At 33.6% G+C, this 17,691-nt stretch overlaps 3 protein-coding genes across 3 annotated transcripts; 1 reads left to right on the forward strand and 2 right to left on the reverse strand.

Moving 5' to 3' along the window:
- Positions 1-1,118: 1,118 nt before the first annotated feature.
- Positions 1,119-4,409, reverse strand: LOC120631376. The gene is made up of 5 exons (XM_039900915.1): positions 3,402-4,409; positions 3,120-3,266; positions 1,805-2,425; positions 1,337-1,498; positions 1,119-1,261 (listed from the first exon to the last, which is right to left on the reverse strand). Exons 1-2 carry the CDS (start codon positions 4,374-4,376, stop codon positions 3,243-3,245), a joined length of 999 nt encoding a protein of 332 aa, XP_039756849.1. The 5' UTR covers positions 4,377-4,409; the 3' UTR covers positions 1,119-1,261; positions 1,337-1,498; positions 1,805-2,425; positions 3,120-3,242.
- LOC120630750 lies at positions 4,392-7,138 on the reverse strand (the record flags this gene model as incomplete). Its single annotated transcript, XM_039900055.1, has 9 exons — positions 7,038-7,138; positions 6,439-6,652; positions 5,938-6,184; positions 5,601-5,701; positions 5,400-5,528; positions 5,208-5,322; positions 5,019-5,085; positions 4,621-4,682; positions 4,392-4,532 (listed from the first exon to the last, which is right to left on the reverse strand). Coding segments are annotated over exons 2-9 (1,074 nt in total), but the record flags the coding sequence as incomplete, so codon positions are not given.
- A 1,083-nt stretch (positions 7,139-8,221) lies between these two features.
- LOC120631759 (alkaline ceramidase) lies at positions 8,222-17,282 on the forward strand. Its single transcript, XM_039901441.1, has 5 exons — positions 8,222-8,600; positions 10,093-10,249; positions 10,711-10,810; positions 14,848-14,985; positions 15,722-17,282. Exons 1-5 carry the CDS (start codon positions 8,508-8,510, stop codon positions 16,038-16,040), a joined length of 807 nt encoding a protein of 268 aa, XP_039757375.1. The 5' UTR covers positions 8,222-8,507; the 3' UTR covers positions 16,041-17,282.
- The last annotated feature ends 409 nt before the right edge of the window (positions 17,283-17,691 follow it).

The raw sequence follows: 17,691 nt of genomic DNA on the forward strand, positions 1-17,691 counted from the left end.
CACACTTGATATAAATGTTTATACAGATCAAGTCTATATAGACTTGATCCAGCTCGACACTTTTAGGTTATCTATCTACAGGGACTTCGTAATAATTGTAAAGCTTTCAACGCACGCACACACGAATCACGCTATTGCGTTCAGTAGCCTTAGTACAAGATTTACTCGCTCGCAATAGAGGAGTGGTTTGCGAGTATTAAACTCTGTATCGCCAAATTAAAATGGACCTAATGTTACTCGTTTTGTGACCGTTTTCACTAAACCTAGGCATCACCTATATAATACGCCTACTGATTTAGGCGATGTCTATAAAAAAAGTTTTACCAACCCTTAGGTGAACGGTTGATGCATGCCTAGGAGTCTCCTTAGACATTGCCTTGATCGTTGTTAGTGAAAACGGGTATTGAGTCTCAAATTCTGTACTTCTGATTTTTGTTTTACATACGTTCTGTCAAAAGCGAAACTGAAGATTTGTAGGCAAATTTGAGCTTTAACTTAATCCAAATAAGATCTATTTTACTCAGGTTGGTCCTCGTAGTGAACGAGCAAATCTTGTGCTATGGTTACGTGCGTTTGCGTGTCGTGTAACAGTTCGGCTCCGAGCGGTTAGACTCGCATTTTTCACGCACATGGTGTGTCTTAACAAAAAGTAGTAAAGGCAGAGCTATAAGCTGGGAAGAGAATCGCAGAGTTCTATCTATAGTAACCCAACAAATACATATCGACTTTTACGGGCAATACTTTAATGATCAATTCATATTCTTCAGATGCGATTAATTTGAATGTACATGACATATCCCAAGAACATATTGACGCAACAAAGCGCGATACGGAATGCAATTATCAGAATCTATTATTTATTGCCACACTAAATATGTCAACTGATTTTTAATTGTATTTAACTTTGGATCTTCCCTTTATATGGGTATCAAGCATAGATTATCTACAAGAGTTCGTGAGTGGAATTTATTATATTTGCATGGACAAATTTTGTTACTTTTGCAGCCTTAAACTGCGAACCTATTTTGTACTAAGGACGACTAAATAGTTGGCGGTTGACTTGTAAATATCGAGTATGTGTATTGTAGAATATAGCTATTTAAAATTCTTACCCTAGTATTTTCATAGTAGTTTTTATAACTCAGCAGTCCATTTTGAAGCTCGCTGCCTAATTTGAACCACAACGCTGCGTCCAAGTTTACATCTGATTTCAGATTAATCCACTTTTGCGAATTTCGTATTATTTTTCGGCCTTGTAATTCTGGTCATATAAATTGTTTAATTATTAACTACTCTTATTCTTGTAATAATGCATACACAAGGGGTATAAATTTACCGTTATTTTTTAAAAACAATATATAAGCACACGTGTTTTCTACCCAAGATGACCACATCTCCAAATTTTTAATAACGTTCTTCAGTCCTTGGCACCATTTATTAACTTCAGTCTTGTTTATTTGATATTCAGCTGTAGCATGAATTGTATGAATAGTAGGAACTATAGGTACGAAAAAAACATACTTAGTATTATTTAATTTTCCGAACAGTTTTAATGCTCATACCTGCACTATCTTTATTCTCAAACGTTGAATTTGAAACGTTGAAAATAGGAAATAATTCTGTAACAAATTACTAAATTTAAATTTCCAATCTGCTGCACATTTATCAGGCTTTTATAAACTTTACCGTTATTCTTAATTTTGATAATACGTATTTTAATCATCATTTTCAATTATTGTTAAGAGTCGTATGTATTCTACATCGTAGTAATTATCTATCTACTATAACAGCAATAATTACTCACTAAGCTCAAGGTTCTTCAGAATCGTTTTATCTGTTTGTACTATTTTTTCCTTATTAAACGGGATCTTTTCAAATGTTTTTGGACTAATGTTAATAAAAGGTAAGCGAACAATAGTCATTCTTGGGAGAAACGTCTGTCTTAAGGTCCTTTTGTGGTCTTCAATAATAACTGAGGGATCTCCCGAAGAGATTGTTACATAATTTTTTTTATCTTTAAACATTGAATCTGTCGAAATTTCCTTTACTGTTCCAATTTTTTCATCTAGTATGTCTGAGGGATGATCGGATGAGAGTGCAGGATCGTTTGTTATGTTGTTGGTATCTTCGAAATTCCAATGAGATTCTATACAATGCTCGCTTCCAAGAAATGAACGGAAATGCTCCGTTTCTGTGTTCTCACTTTCAATCAGTAGATCGTTAATATTTTGGAGTTGCTGTTCTGAAGTACTTATAGGTTCTTTGCTTTTTTCATGAAATATATCATCTCTTTCTTGTGGTGGTGTCATATATTTTTCGTCTAATTCCGTTATCTTTCCTAAAGACAATACTGACTTACTCACACTCATAGTTACTTTTACCGATGGTACAGGTAAATTGTCAGGCCAAGGTTCATCTGCTTTATCTAAATATATCAGATAAATATCAGATATTAACTGACTTACCAAAAAAGAGGAGATTCTCAAATTCGTTTGTTATTTTTATGTTTTTTAACGTAGAACTCTGTCATTTAAAAACCGATTTGAAAAATAACTAAATATATTTTTTACAATTTAAAGTCGGTGCCAAGTAAAATGTAGAAAGTTAGAGAAGCAAGGAAAGTACAAGTAGTTTTGTACATCTTACTTGGACTATTACAAATATTTATTTCTTGCTTTTAAGTTTTATAAAAAACAGGATCTTTTCTGTCAACATAATTTTTTTACGCTTTTAGTGGGTATGTTTGCAATAATATCTAACTTATCATAAATGAATGTCTCCTTTATTGTGATGAGCATTAATTGCTACTCTATATTATCATAATCGAAGCGCAACCAGTATAATACTTATTATTGTATAGTTTCGGTGACCATATCCGCGTTCTCCATCATCAGTTTTACTTGACCAAATGGTGCTTTTCCCCTTTAATATTTGAAGAGATCCCTCAATTTCTCGAGGATCCCTTCAATAGATCTCCACTCGATGAGAATGGGACACCATATACCGTCTCAAACATCAAAAATAGTTTTTCAAATCGGTTTATAAATGACAGAGTTCTGAGATAACAAACATAAAAAATACAACAAAGTTTTTTATTTAATAGATGATAAAATACGTACATAGCAAATAAGCATTTGGAGGTGCGAAACGAATGTTAGATTTTATACTGACATCTCTTGGAACTTTGTTGGTATCGCTCTCATTATAGGTAGAGATATCGCTAATAATCGAACTTTTTTTATTTAATTCCTTTCCTTCGTTGACAACTGAAAAAGTTAATATTATATAAGGTGTCTACAACGAAAATCAGAGAGAACATAATCGAAAATGATAATGCACGTAATATTTTTAACTCTAAATGTACTCCAGTTATTACCGATATTTATATCAGAAAATTTTACTTTTTTAATGCTATCATCAGGAGTGAAATCCATTGCTTCCATCTGGCTAGCGGTGTTATGAACATTGTTTGTAGTGTTTTTATCTATTCTATCATCTTTAGTAAGGGTGTCTGTTGATAATTCAGTTAATTGATTTTGATAACCCGCTACTTCGTAGTGATGACTATCCGAAGTATAATCTATTTTAACTGTATGGTTAACATCTTCGCTACTGCTTTTAATGATCAACTTATCTGCCCAAAATGGCTTTTCTGACTGATGCTCTTCATTTAGTTGTTGTTGAATATTACCAGGACTCATGAATTCAGCTTTAATAGGAGTATCGTCTGTTAATTTGGCAAATTGATTTTCATCGTTCGCTACATCGAAGTGTATGCCATTCAAAGTATTGCAAACTATTGTTTCTGCATGGTTAATAATATCCTCGCTACTCCTTTTAAAAATATTATCTTTTGCCAAATATATATTTGCTGACAATATTATAGGCGGACGCTCTCCGTTTTCTTTTTGTTCAATATTACCAGCACTCATGTCCTCATGGAGTTCTTTTGCATTATTGCCATTATCTGTTTCTATAATCATATCAGAACTTTGATTATTTTTATTTGTATCTATCCTTTCGTTTATACCGTTTGCATTATCTGACGATGGTGTAGATAATGTATCAATATCTTTAGCCAGTAGAATAGCTTTCGTATCATAACTTTCTAGTTCTTTATTCGTCATATCCATGATACCATTACTTTTTCTTCCACTCGGCTTGTAAATATTGTGTTCATTTCGAACCTGTGTCTTATTTTCTTCAACCGGTAACTCAAGAACCTTACTGTGGCCTTCAGTAATTATTTCAAACATTTGTTTATTTGAAATGTTATTACTCATATCCGATAGTTCAATAGTTTCGTTTAATTTTATTAGCTCGGGGCTTTCACTTATTATTTTTTTATCTTGGACAACAACTTCTATAATTCTCATGAGTATTTCATGTACATTATCAGATAGTTCAGTTTTCATATCCATATTTTGCTCGTTATTTTGAATATTAGTTACTTCATTAGATAAGTCAGATGGTAGTTCTGATATACTCGTAGATTCAATCAAGCTGGCTAAACTTTCAGGTTTCGATATTACCTACAACACAATATTTTTTATTACTTTGAATTATAACACCTAGTCTAGTACAAATTAAGCTAATAATTTGATGGTCACCAATATTTACCACAACATTGTCAACTAAGTCATCAATTATTTCCCAGACGAATCCTTCGTGCTCTTTCAGTTCTGAAATAATCTTAGTATTTTAGACTCACGGTTATGTCAGACTTGTAAATTATTTTTTTATTTATTGATCAAACTTAATTTACCGTTGCAGGCTTAACCTAGTGCGATAAATATGCTAATTCTAAACAAATGAAACCAAAACTCATACTCAAAATTTTCCCATTTTCCCCATTTTATGATAAACATTTAGTACATTAGAGGTGAAATAATTATTGTCAACTGCTAAATGGAAATAAGTGGTGTTTGATGCTTTAATAATGGGCGTATATAAGGTTTCTGTATATTCTTAATTCTGAGGTTGAGTATGATCATTCATACTATTAGAAAAAAATATACCTTGGTAATCTTCTAGTAACAGCTTGTAAGATGCGTCGTCGAGGATATTTGCTATCCATATTGTCACCTATTTAATAATGCCAAACAATATAATTTCAATGTCGCAATGTCAAAGTGCAATTTGTTTAACCTTACAAAAAAATATTTCTACAATATTGTCATTAATTAATTGTTATTTTAACGTCTAACCTTGCCTGCTAATTCAGTCTGAATGTTACTATTGATATGCTGGGTCGATTGCCGTCCGTTATTGCATAAAATAAGTGTCAACTCATCACTTACTATTCGTGATAATGGTTTTAGACTGAAATATTATAAAATTGTGCCGTGAAAATTGAAATGTATGTATTATTTGGAAAATGTCGTCTTCAAAATATTTACCGCGAATTAAGTGCGATGTTAAGAGGTGACAGCAATTTTCTTGATATCTTATATCCAAAGAAAGCACATAATAACATGATCTGGTCCAAGTTTTTATTTTTTACGTATGGATATTGTTTTTTTTGTGACCTGTTAAAAATATATTCGATAGTAATATTTAGATCATAATTTATATTTTCAGAAGAAAGATATAATCAGCACCTTGGCTTTCCTGGTGGTTTTCGCTTCTTGAAACTGTTTATGGCTTCATTTATTTTTACTATAGGTTTTTCATCCATAATTAACTGCCGTAGTCTTTCTACCTGTTTTCATTTAATATTTAAGGTTATCTTTAAAAGTAAAGAATGTACAATTAGGTTTTAGAAACAAAGGTATATGTAGCCGCCTAGATTGAGATAATCGTTTACTGTATCATTTTCTTTGGCACTAATTACCTTTAGCTATTTTTTCATTCAGGAAAGTAAGTAGGCAATTACTTTTGTTATGATATAGCGAGGATTTAAAATTTACCAGATCATATCATTACTTATTTACAAACCATGAAACTAGGAAGAGTTTCGCCTTTATTCCTCCACGTTTCTATGCAAAGTCTCTTGGTCGGTACAGCTAGTTCGGCGATCCTTATTGGGCATTTATTATGAGTTCGCTGATTTTTCAATCTAGTAGATGCTCTTAAAGGACTCTTGTGTCTTTTCTTCTTTTTCATAACGGTAGCAGAACGACTGGGATATAAACTTTCATGACCAAATTTGATCCAATTTTGGTCATGCCCAACTAGCCGATTCCTTGTGATATTAGTAGTTAGATGTGAGTTAGGTTATGGGTGCTAGATATTGTAAAGCGAAATATGAAAAAAATGTGTGTACTACTGTTCTACTACCAAAACAATGTGTGTGTGTGCACGGTGACACACAAAAATTAAATGGGTGTTAAATTAGTAACACCTTTTTATAATTGAATAAAGATAGACTAAGTATCTGCCAGTAATAACGTCTCAATTCAATTTTATGTAAGTAAATGTCTTGCAATAATTAATCACCTTTGAAATCTTTTTGTAGAACATGAAGGCTTATCGAAATCTATATCCACAACATCGTATTCACGTGCAACTTGTTCAGATTTCAACTTTTGTGCTCTTAACTTTTTGCCCCTCAATACCTCGGCACCGATGCAAGGATTAACCCAATACTTCGAATAATTTAAGTCATCACTTGGTGCTAGAGTTATACTTCTGTCAGAGAAGTTTTCCATTTCTGTAATCAATATTACCTTACTTAAAGGAATACCTATGCGAAGTGTGCATTCATAAATAATTCGTTTTAAGGGGGCGTCTTATACTATATTTTTTTTAGATTTCATTAAAGACTATTTTAAGATAAGACTATTGTAAGATTATACAAAATGGCAACCCTTGCATTGGACAAGTGAGGACTCCTGGACATTACGCCTTTGAGAACATGAGAAGAACGCAGAAAATGCACATGACTTTTTCTTGAAAAGTTTTGCGTTCCAGGGTTCGAAGTTGGATCCCTGAAGTGAAGGTAGTCCTAACCACTAGGCTATCACCGCTTCCTTACGCTTAGGTATCCATAAGTAATATTTAGACTTGTGATTATTTTGAACAACTTAAAAGCTCACCAGAATCATAAAAAGGCTGTGTCAATATTGTCGTATTTGTAATTTACAAAAAATTTTGATGCGTAATTTTAAATAAGGATTTTAATAATTATCTATACGTTGACAAACTAAATCGCGAAGGCTTACTAAATACAGTAGGTACAAAATAAGTGCCTACTCTAACTCGGGTAGGCAGACGACGTGATTCAGTGAGATTTACCTAATACGGACATCGTCACGCCGGAAATAAATATTCTTGATAATAATTAAAAACTACACACAGGGCAAATGGAGTATGGCCATACCTAAACGCTAACGTGGTGCTAACTATCCCTACTTCCTCTTTTTATTTAATTGTAAATATTTCTTGAGGTTTTTATTGCGTGATTCGGAACGATACTAAAAGTGACTTACCAATAAGTGTCATATATGGGAGTAATATTATGGGCCATCGATACCGATAAACACAACTAACATGCAAATATAATGAAAATTTCATAGTTTATTTTTAAGCTTTAATTATTACTTATTCAAATATTACATGATATTGCACATCCAGAGGAGTTAAAATGTTTTTTTTTTGTAAAATATCCCATTTCTTTAAATAGTTCTTGGTGGTAATTTTCTAAACTCAAATCCCTAAATACAACCCGACACTATCATACAAACATACATAACAAACCCTTAGCTAAACAAATGATTGTCAAATCCAAATGTTATCCTATTTAGGTCTGAAAAGAATGATTGTTAGTGGCAAGTTGTAGTTACAATATAAATTTCTTACTTAATTATGTTCATAAATATTGCTATCATCTTTCATTAAAGATTGGCAAAATACAACACTACTAGTTTACCGGCTAGATAAGCTTAGTTTTTATATTTGTGTAAAACAGAATTATTGGCAGCAATGTCTACCGACTACCCACCAATGACAAGCAATTAAATTTTTTTATCTCTATTAGTGAACGTTTATTCATAACAAATACTATTACTACTATAAGTTAATTATTACTATTATAAGTTAATTACTTTACTTTGGGTTCTTTTTCTACAAAATTGTACTACCTTTACAAAATTGTGTTTCCTATACCATTTTGTTGCAAATAAAACTATAAGTCGATATTTTTGCCATCCCTAGAAAAGTGTTACAGTGACTTTGACTAGTGACAGGAGACAGCTGATGTACTGACGTTCAGTACTTCAGTGGATAATGTTTTGCAAAACGAAAACAAATCTTCGCCAGTGACGACTGTTCTATTGTTCTAACGATATCTTCAACGAAATATTTTCCGTTTGGAACTTGTTTAAAAATTTATGTGGCTTTAGAAAATTATAACAGAAATCAGAGCAGTTCTCTTAGAATAAATATTATCATCACATACTATGGCTGGTTTACTGAGGTGAATTTGTTTTTATCCGCGGTAAACGTGTATTATTTTTCAACAAAACGACCTTATTCGCGGCTTGTAAACAAAGAAATAAGAACAGAAAATGTGGTCGCACTTAGAACGTGGCAGTTCGCCAGTGGATTGGTGTGAATCTAACTACTCTATATCTCCTGTAATAGCCGAATTCGTGAACACTGTAAGTAATTAATATATATTTGAATATTGTTTAATCCAAGGCACAGGCCTGGCAGATGTAGAATTTCACACTGCTCCAATGCGGCTTGGCGGAACTACGATTATTGTTCACATTTTAATTTTTTGTATTCATAAACAGGTACAGTTGAATACATAGTCACGCGCCCCATGTGTATTTGAGCACAAATGTGGTCAAATACATGGGGCGCGTGTCTTCAACTCTTCCCTGGTACCTACTGAAAATTTTGGATGACAAACTGCAAAACCATTTTTTTCCTTTTACATAGGTGTTGATTCTAGGACTTAGGTTCTATCATGATATAGACGATTAAGCATGTAAATCTGCCCACCCAAGTCAAAATATTATGTATAGAATTGCCATTTACCTATATATATTCATCCTTAACTACTTATAGGTAGGTACTGTATGCTGTGACATGTGAAAAGATAATTGTGGTTCTTATGCATTCTGTTGATATATCATAAACATTTGAATAAGTTAGTCTTCTAATCAATCAAAAAATGTACAGCCTTTATAAGCACACTCACCACCATTTCTTGAGGTCAATAACCCATCAAGCTGATGGTTGTCTAAAACATTTGAATAAGTGAGTCTTTTATTCAACCATAAAATTTACAGTCTGTATATGGCACTGCTTTAGGTCAATGGCCCATTCAGCTGAAAGTTGTCCTATAGTGTGGCTATCAGAACAGTCCTTACGTTAGAAGTCTGTGTTTTGACCATCAGACCTGTATAAGAACGTTTGTCCACTTCCATTTTAGCTTGCTTATCTATTGGAGCTGATTTTTTTGTTTATTAACCTAGTTCTAGTTTGCTCATTGTAGATTTTGTCCCTCTGAGATAAAATGAAAATGGGTGTTTGGCTTATTATTTTATGTATACCCAAGATTATTATTCAGAAAACTATTTACTGTTGTTAACTTATCTAAATATTCATATTCTTTCTACATGGCACACACAATACTTAAATGCCAGTTTGTCACCTTCAGATATTGATTTAATATGTAACTAGTATTTAAAGCATGCTGCCTTCAGATGATCATGGCCAAATAAAAACCTGTTATCAATAATTTAATGTAGGCCACTGTTACTTATTTGTTGCTAAACTAAGAGTACAATTTTTAAATTATTCTGAATACTGAATAATTTAATTATTTCTGACATAATATGTTCTATGCTAGAGAAATAGTTACTGCATATTAACATATATTGAGTAAAATGTGCAAGATTGAAAATAATTTGCCACCATTAATTATATTTTTATTTTCTGACATCATATAAGTAAAGCCTAGCCATTTCAAATGCTTCCATTGGAATACTACTTTGTTGGCTACTTTAAAACGTAATGACAGTGTAAATATAAGATGTGAGGTGGATCAGCAATTTCAACAGTGTCTAAACTGTAAATGAAAAAAAAAATGTTGCTTTGTAGTTGTACCTACTATAGTTTTTTGTCATGTTATTGTTTCAGATCAGCAATGTCTTATTTTTCCTGTTGCCACCAGTTTTGATACATTTGTTCCAAGAATATTCAAAATTCGTTAATCCAGCTATAAATGTACTATGGGTACTCTTGATGGTTGTTGGAATGAGCTCAGCTTATTTTCATGCTACACTGAGTTTAGTTGGTAAGTAAAAAAATATCAATTTCATTATAAGAGCAATCAGGAACAATTGATTTGACTATTATAAAAAAATGCTTACAAGTGTGTACCTACTTAATTTAACCTCTATTTATAGGTGTTCACTATATATATACATATATATATTATTGTAAGCTGAGCAATTTAATGAAAGAGAGGTAGAGGAAATATTTATTAAAATAAATGCACACAAAGTTAAAATTTCCGTAGTATTACAATTTACCCCATATCACCACATACTCCATTTCGTTCCAAGGTAGAAAAGAAATTGTAGATACTTGAAAAAGTTGCACCATAACATGCAATTATCTTATGGTTATTATATTTTGGTGAGATAATTAATATGAAGCTTCTTTATTCTTATTTTTATAACATAACTTATTATTTCATAGTAAACTTGTTTTTAGTTTTTTTATTCTAAAGTACATATACTTTTTATATTCTAGGACAACTGTTAGATGAGCTTGCAATTCTATGGGTGTTTATGGCGGCCTTTGCAATGTTCTTGCCAAAGAGATATTTTCCCAAGTTCCTAGGAGGAAATAGGTAAGTTTTAGTGTGGCTTTGTCTAATATCTTAGTGTATTAGTGTCCTAAATTAATTCAGTATATCATTTCCCTCGTGTCTCCAATTTAATTAGTCTAAGAAAAACTGAAGTTAGAGCTTCACTCATAATTAACAGGAAAATTGCAACGAATATCCTGTCTTTAAATTCACGCGGGCAACGGAAAAATTAGTTATAGTTTCGCGACTGTAGTTCCCAATCCCGAACTATAATTTTTTTTTTCACGCGTGTTTGACTCGCACTTAACTCTTCTTAATTAAGTTAAAAAGTTTAGTGTGTTACGGTTAACCTTCGCGGTTCTGTTTCAAGTGATAATGACTTCTGGCATAAATTAACAGCGGCAGTCATGCTACATTAACACGAGTATGGTATTTAGTAATTTGCGTTGCAGGTTGCTTGCACGCTTGTTGCCGACTCCGCCTTTGTTTCTACATCAACATATTTTTGTTGTCATTGCGGCAACTTCATATCTAGATAGAGTAATAGGTAGGTAAGAGATAGAGTAGCGAGTTCACAAATTGAGTTAAGGTAGCCACGCTTACGTAGACTGACAGTGATTATCATTCGGTTCAGCATTATGTTCAGCCTTCCTGTTGTGAAATTTAACTGACATTTGTTAACCGGTTGTCATATCCATACAAAATATATGATGAGCTAGGAATTGACGACCTTTAAGGCGCAACGGTGAGCGCTGTGAATTTAAGTAGGAGTTCGGGTTCGATTCCTAGCAGAGGCAATTTGGGAATTTATAATTTCTGAAAGACCAGAGTCTTTGGCCGTGGCTAGTGGCTAGACACCCCACCCGACAAATACGTGCCGCTAAGTTATGAATTATCTATAAAGATAGATAATTCATAACTTGTTGTAAAGTTACTGAGGGCCACCAGGTGTGATTGCAGTCAAACACCTAACTACCTAGTTAATAAATAAAAAACCAGTCTCTAAGAAATTATCAAAAATAAAATAAGTGTTATAAAGAGCGTAATAAATGCATCATAAATCAGAAAATTACTGTTATGTTTAGGTAGTTATTCATTGAAAGGCGGACGTTTCTTTGTTCTGAAAACTGTCGAATCCAGCTGCGTAGGAACCGCCAGTGCATAAGCACTGAACGCTAAAAATATAACATTATCTTGATAATTACTACGTACTGATTTGTTTTTATTTCATTGTCCTTCGAATTAGTTCAGCGCAAAGCGCGATAAGGCGTTTCCATATTTTGTTATTGATTAGAGGCCTCTTTGCATCAGTGCTTAACATCTTCGACTACGGATCATGAAGTCTGAGGTTCAAATCCCGGATCATTAATTGTGAGACGTTGGGTATGTCTTTCGAAAAATTCTCAGTACAAGAATAAAGTATGGATTCTCGTTATTTTGCATGCATGTTCCTAAGATGACAGATAAAAGTTGGGGTCCCGAGCTGCTAGAATGGCGACCCCGCGCTGGTTTTGCAGCGTTAGTAGACCCCCAACTAAGTGGATAGCTGAAATAAAGCGCGTATCGGGAAGCCGCTGGACGCCAACGGTTTGGATTTCCCCACATAAGACATAAGACCACGTCTATCGGTTGAAATTATGACCCTACTGACGACGATGCGCCTCAGAGAACACGTTAACCGGACAGTCACGGGTATTATCACTTATATGTGGGAATAATAGTTAAAGCCAGCCGACTTGTAGATAGATACGTATTGGAGCAGCGGAAAACTAGCTCTTCTGTGAAAGAGACAGGCCAGACCTTCTGTGTGGTGTTCCAAGCATTGACTGAGACGTGATGAGTAGTGGAGGTATATACTTAATCAGGTTTCGGTTTTTTTTGCCGGGACCTATTGTAACATGATATGCTATGTTATAAGTGGTCCACAACATATCACGCTTGGTGAGTCAAATCAAATCGTAGTCATTTTTAAAACCCATTGACCCAACGCGACGTGTTGGGTTGTTTCTAGTGTTTCTGCTGATTCAAAGACAATACTTTTATGTCAACACGTGTCGCGTGGCTTGAAATCAGATGTTTAAGCAAGATTACCTCGTTTGTGATGGTGTAATTTATAACGTACACTGTAATAAGGATAATGACAAGTACTCAAATCAAAGAAATAATTTGTTAAATTAATTGACAAAAATGTACCTGCATAAAATAAAGCAAAGCCGATTTAGCGTAATCATTCTAAAAACAACTTGTAGGTTTTCTAATGAAATAGATGACAGTTTTTGGTCGTAAGTAGGTATGTTCGAATTAGTTTTCCCACCAATCGAAAAAAATATGACTTATTCTACTGCACCCAGCAACGCGTAGCTATAGCCCTGTCTGACATTAATTCTATTCTCGTGGGAACTTCAGAATGTAAAGTACCTATACAAAACAGTGTCAAAATTTCTTTGGATCTTTTTTGCGAACCCATACATAGAAACCGATTTTTTTATATCAGTAGGTACATTGTATAAATAGATTTATTTTATTACTAGCTGTTGCACGCGACTTCGTCTGCGTTTGATTTCTTTCTTGATGTGGCATTAAATTCAGTTGTAGTTCTAAAAAAAATTAAAGTATTCAGTATCGCTAAGCCTTGAATGAGGGGTTTGCTGCTGTCCGCTGCGGAGTTCTGTCCTCTATCTCCAACCACAGTTTGGACAAAATTAAACACATACTATAACCTCGATAGTACAAAAATAATTATTTAAATCGGTTATAATTTGACGGAGTTACGGTGTAAAATCATCAAACAGTTTCATCCCCTCTCCCAAAGGAACCGAGCTTAATGTCGGGATAAAAAGTATCCTATATTACCTCTAATACTTCCAAGAATATGTGTACAAGTTTCATGAGGATCGGTTAAGTAGTTTTTGCGTGAAAGCGTAACAAACAAACTTACATTCACATTTATAATATTAAGTAGGGATTAGAAATAACTTAAGTCGTTTATAGTTAGCTAGTTTCAATATTTTACATTTTTTTAATAAAAACAAGTTCTATAATCAACCTCTCTGCCGACTTCTGCATAATTTTCTACTGTAAGTTTAATGATAAAGTTTGTTTATTAGTAGGTACGTTACTTCATAAATAATGAAATATGCAAAATTCACCTGACATAAAACATAAAGAAATATCAGTAGTTCAGTTTATTGTTTAAAGAAAAATATCATAACAGCGTCTGATCTGGGCCTCTGATATCAATGAAGGTCGTTTAATGATTTCACGCAATACGTGTATTTTTTTCCGTCGTATTACGTATGCAGTTAGCACCGAACGGTATACATACCTGGTTATAAAATTAGACTATTTTACTAGTTCGTGTAAAATACTTAATTACCTACAGTGATTTTTTTTATTGTCGGTCATCGAAATCCCCTTAATCTATGCGATCTACTCTAATAATCAAAATATTAATTGCAGTGTTACCAGTGATAAAAAATTAAACCATTAATGTAATATGCATTTAGTTTTTGAAGCATCTGATCATATTAAGGACCTATTCGAATATATTTTTCTTCTGCATGTAACGACCGCATTTAATTGAATTATACCGCTGGCGCTCGATTTAGGATGCTTCTTAAATACACCAAATTGAAAATTAAATTTTCTTTACATTTTCGAATACATTGGATAGATGAAATGTGTCACTGATGTACGACAACAAAGTATCGTCACCGAGTATAATAGGATATGTAGGTAATAAATAGGTAACACTCCAGTAGGTTCTGTCTAAAAAGGCTGAGCTACTTGTTATTTTATAGTATTAATTGATGGACCAAGCAGATTGCGCACCTGATAGTAAATAGGTAAACATCGGCCATAAACAGGGCAACACTTAGCAGAGTATGCAAGAAACAAGTCCAACGTGCCGCCCTGTCAACCTTAGGCGTAGGTGTTAAGCCCCCATGTGCCTGTTAAAACACCGGCAACTACGCCCTTCAAACCGGAACGCAGTGTTGCATCAATTTGTCCATCAATTTCCAACTAAAGTCAAGGTATCTTATTTTCTTACTGGAATAATTTTTTAATTTTTTTTTCAGGAGGAGGTTAGCTTTTTATTCAAGTCTATTTTCCATCCTGTCGACTGGCTTCCTAGTCATGCATCCGAAAGCTAACGCGTTTGCGCTGATGACTCTCGCCTTTCCAGCTATCGGATTTTTATGCAAAGAGTTAAATAGGTACGTAGCTTTAACTAAGTAATACTTAGTATTGGATCAATAGTCTGTCGAGCTTTGATTCAAGGTAAATGAACTTTGTACTTACAAAAAATTGTTTTTAACCTCCGAAAAACTAGTTCACGATTCAATCATTTGTCTGGTGGGAGTCTTCTGCCGTAACTAGTTACCACCCTACTAACAAATACGTGCCGCCAAGCGATTTAGGACCTGGTGCATAAAAACCGATTAGGGTATGGATTTAACATAACGACCATACCCCCTAGGCCCTAACAGGTTAGCCCGCTACTATCCTAGATTGCAATTACGGGATAATTTATAATGGATTTAATAAAAAACAAAGTTTTAACCTCCCACTCTTTGACGCAAGGTGACGCAATGGCGTGATGTTTGCACTAACACTTCCTCATACAACCTTGCAGGTACATATTTTTGATGCCGCAGTTTTCTTTTCAAGTAACTGCGCCATCATTTTACTTTCTAATTTGAGGCTGTTTTCATAGATTCCTATTAAAGATACACTCTGTTTTTGCGTTTATATCAAAACAAGAATAACCATAATTTTATATTCAAATTAACCACACATGTTTTGAAGACATGGCTGTACGGTGATATACCTTTGCTTTTCCGCAACGGGAAAGAGTAAAAAAAAATCAAGAATCATAATATCTAAGCTAAAAGATGTCGTAGGATATTCTAAAAAACTATAAGTAACCGTTTTTCTATTTACGTGTTCCAGAGTGAAATGCGTACGTGTCTACAGGCTGGGTCTTCGGTGTGTAGGAGTGTGTTTCTTAGCTATATGTTCATGGATCATAGACCGATTGTTCTGCGAGACTTGGCTATCAATCGACTTTCCATATATGCACGGTGTATGGCACATCCTTATTTTCATAGCGAGCTACACTGCTCTTGTTCTGTTTGCCTACTTTAACGTGTCTGAGGAGCGACCCGAACAGAAGCCCCAATTAAAGTACTGGCCAAGAAACGATTTCGAACTGGGTATCCCGTATATAACTATCAAACATCCATGCAAAATAGACAAACATTTAATTTAAGAATCTAACTTGCCAAACGATAATAATAATTGTGTGTAAAATATATATAATATATTGTACAAATACTGACAAAATTAACGTATATAAACTTATATTTGCGTTTTTTAACATTTAAGCCAGGCTGCTTTAAGTAACCACGGATCAAATGAAAAGGGTTTTAATATTTTCCCTTAACTATTTCTAGCTGCGAAAATTGGGCATGGTGAATCATCGAATTGATATTAATATCATATAATCGATATTCCATGAATGCGAATAGGTAGTCAACAAACTTAATCGTTATTCAAAACGATAGTTTATTTAAAGAACAACAAGACGTACCGACGTACGTTCTCGAACACTGGTTTCGAACCTAAAAATTTTTAGTATTTTTTTTTATTTATTATTAATTGATGGGGTATATTATATTTATTACCAAATCTGTAATTTACCATAGTAATAACCAGAGGGGCTGCGTTCCAGCCATAATTCGGTAATTAAATTTCTGTAGCTTAGTATTTAATTATTTGCCGTAAACAGTTTGTTATATTCATTCGTTCATTTTGGAACAATGAATATAGTATTAACTGTTATTCATCAATGATTGAATTACCGAATTATGGCGTATCTAGTTATTATCTTTTATCAGTTCAAATTATTATGATTTAAAAGCAGCGTCTGGCAGCTATAACTGAGGAGTAGATGTTTGTGTTACGGTAATTTTTCGGTAATGTTTAAGTGCTTTCTAAATTCACAGTGGGTTGACATGCGTAGTGAGACAGATAGTCTGCCACACTGCGCGTTAAAATACAGTATGGTAACTATAGCCGCAGAACCCAGTGTGAAGCATGACTTGAAGATTCAAATTCCTTCGTTTTATTGCTATTTTCTCAAAGGCTTTAAATTTAAAATTTGTATATAAAAATTATTAATGTGCTCATATAATAATTATAGGTACCTTGTATCATGATTTAAAAGAATTCTTTGGACTAAGTCCTACATTCTTGATCAAATTTTAATTTCTTAATCAGTAAACGTTTGATCCAGCAAGTAATATTATTAAGTGATTGAAAAATGAAGTAATAATATAGAAAAATATTTTTACGTATGAACTGGCATCACTGACTTGAGCACACTGGACTGGACTGGCTGTCCTCAAACAAATAACAGCTTATACTTATTTGAAACGCCAAATGTGACATACGAGTTTCTATGTAACTAATAATATAGTGTTGAAAGATTGAATACAATTTTCATTGATACTTAACACGTTGACTGCTGCCTAACATTAACAAATACAGTACACGAGTGCGGCAGGATTACACGCTAGGCGTGTTTTCAGCACTGGTGAAGCGTATTCGAAACAGGCGCTACGAGCATGCGGCCCCACACGCCTGGCGTGTTTAAACTTATCGCGACAGCTATGCGGCCTTTACGCAACAGGTGTGTTATTACATCACTCGTATTTTCTCATTTATTTATTGAACAACACGAAAACCCAACACTTGTCGCATTTGAATAGCAATTTGTATTTTTTTGTTGGATAAAATAGAATAAAACTTTAATGTAGTCAACACAGATTTTATTTTTTTCAAAAATAATCATTTTCTAAAGAGCTTTAAATATAGTGGCTTTACATCTGGTAGGTACACTATTTTACTATATTCAAAAT

This window comes from Pararge aegeria, chromosome 2 (genome assembly GCF_905163445.1).
Source record: "Pararge aegeria chromosome 2, ilParAegt1.1, whole genome shotgun sequence".
NCBI classification, from domain to species: Eukaryota; Metazoa; Arthropoda; class Insecta; order Lepidoptera; family Nymphalidae; genus Pararge; species Pararge aegeria.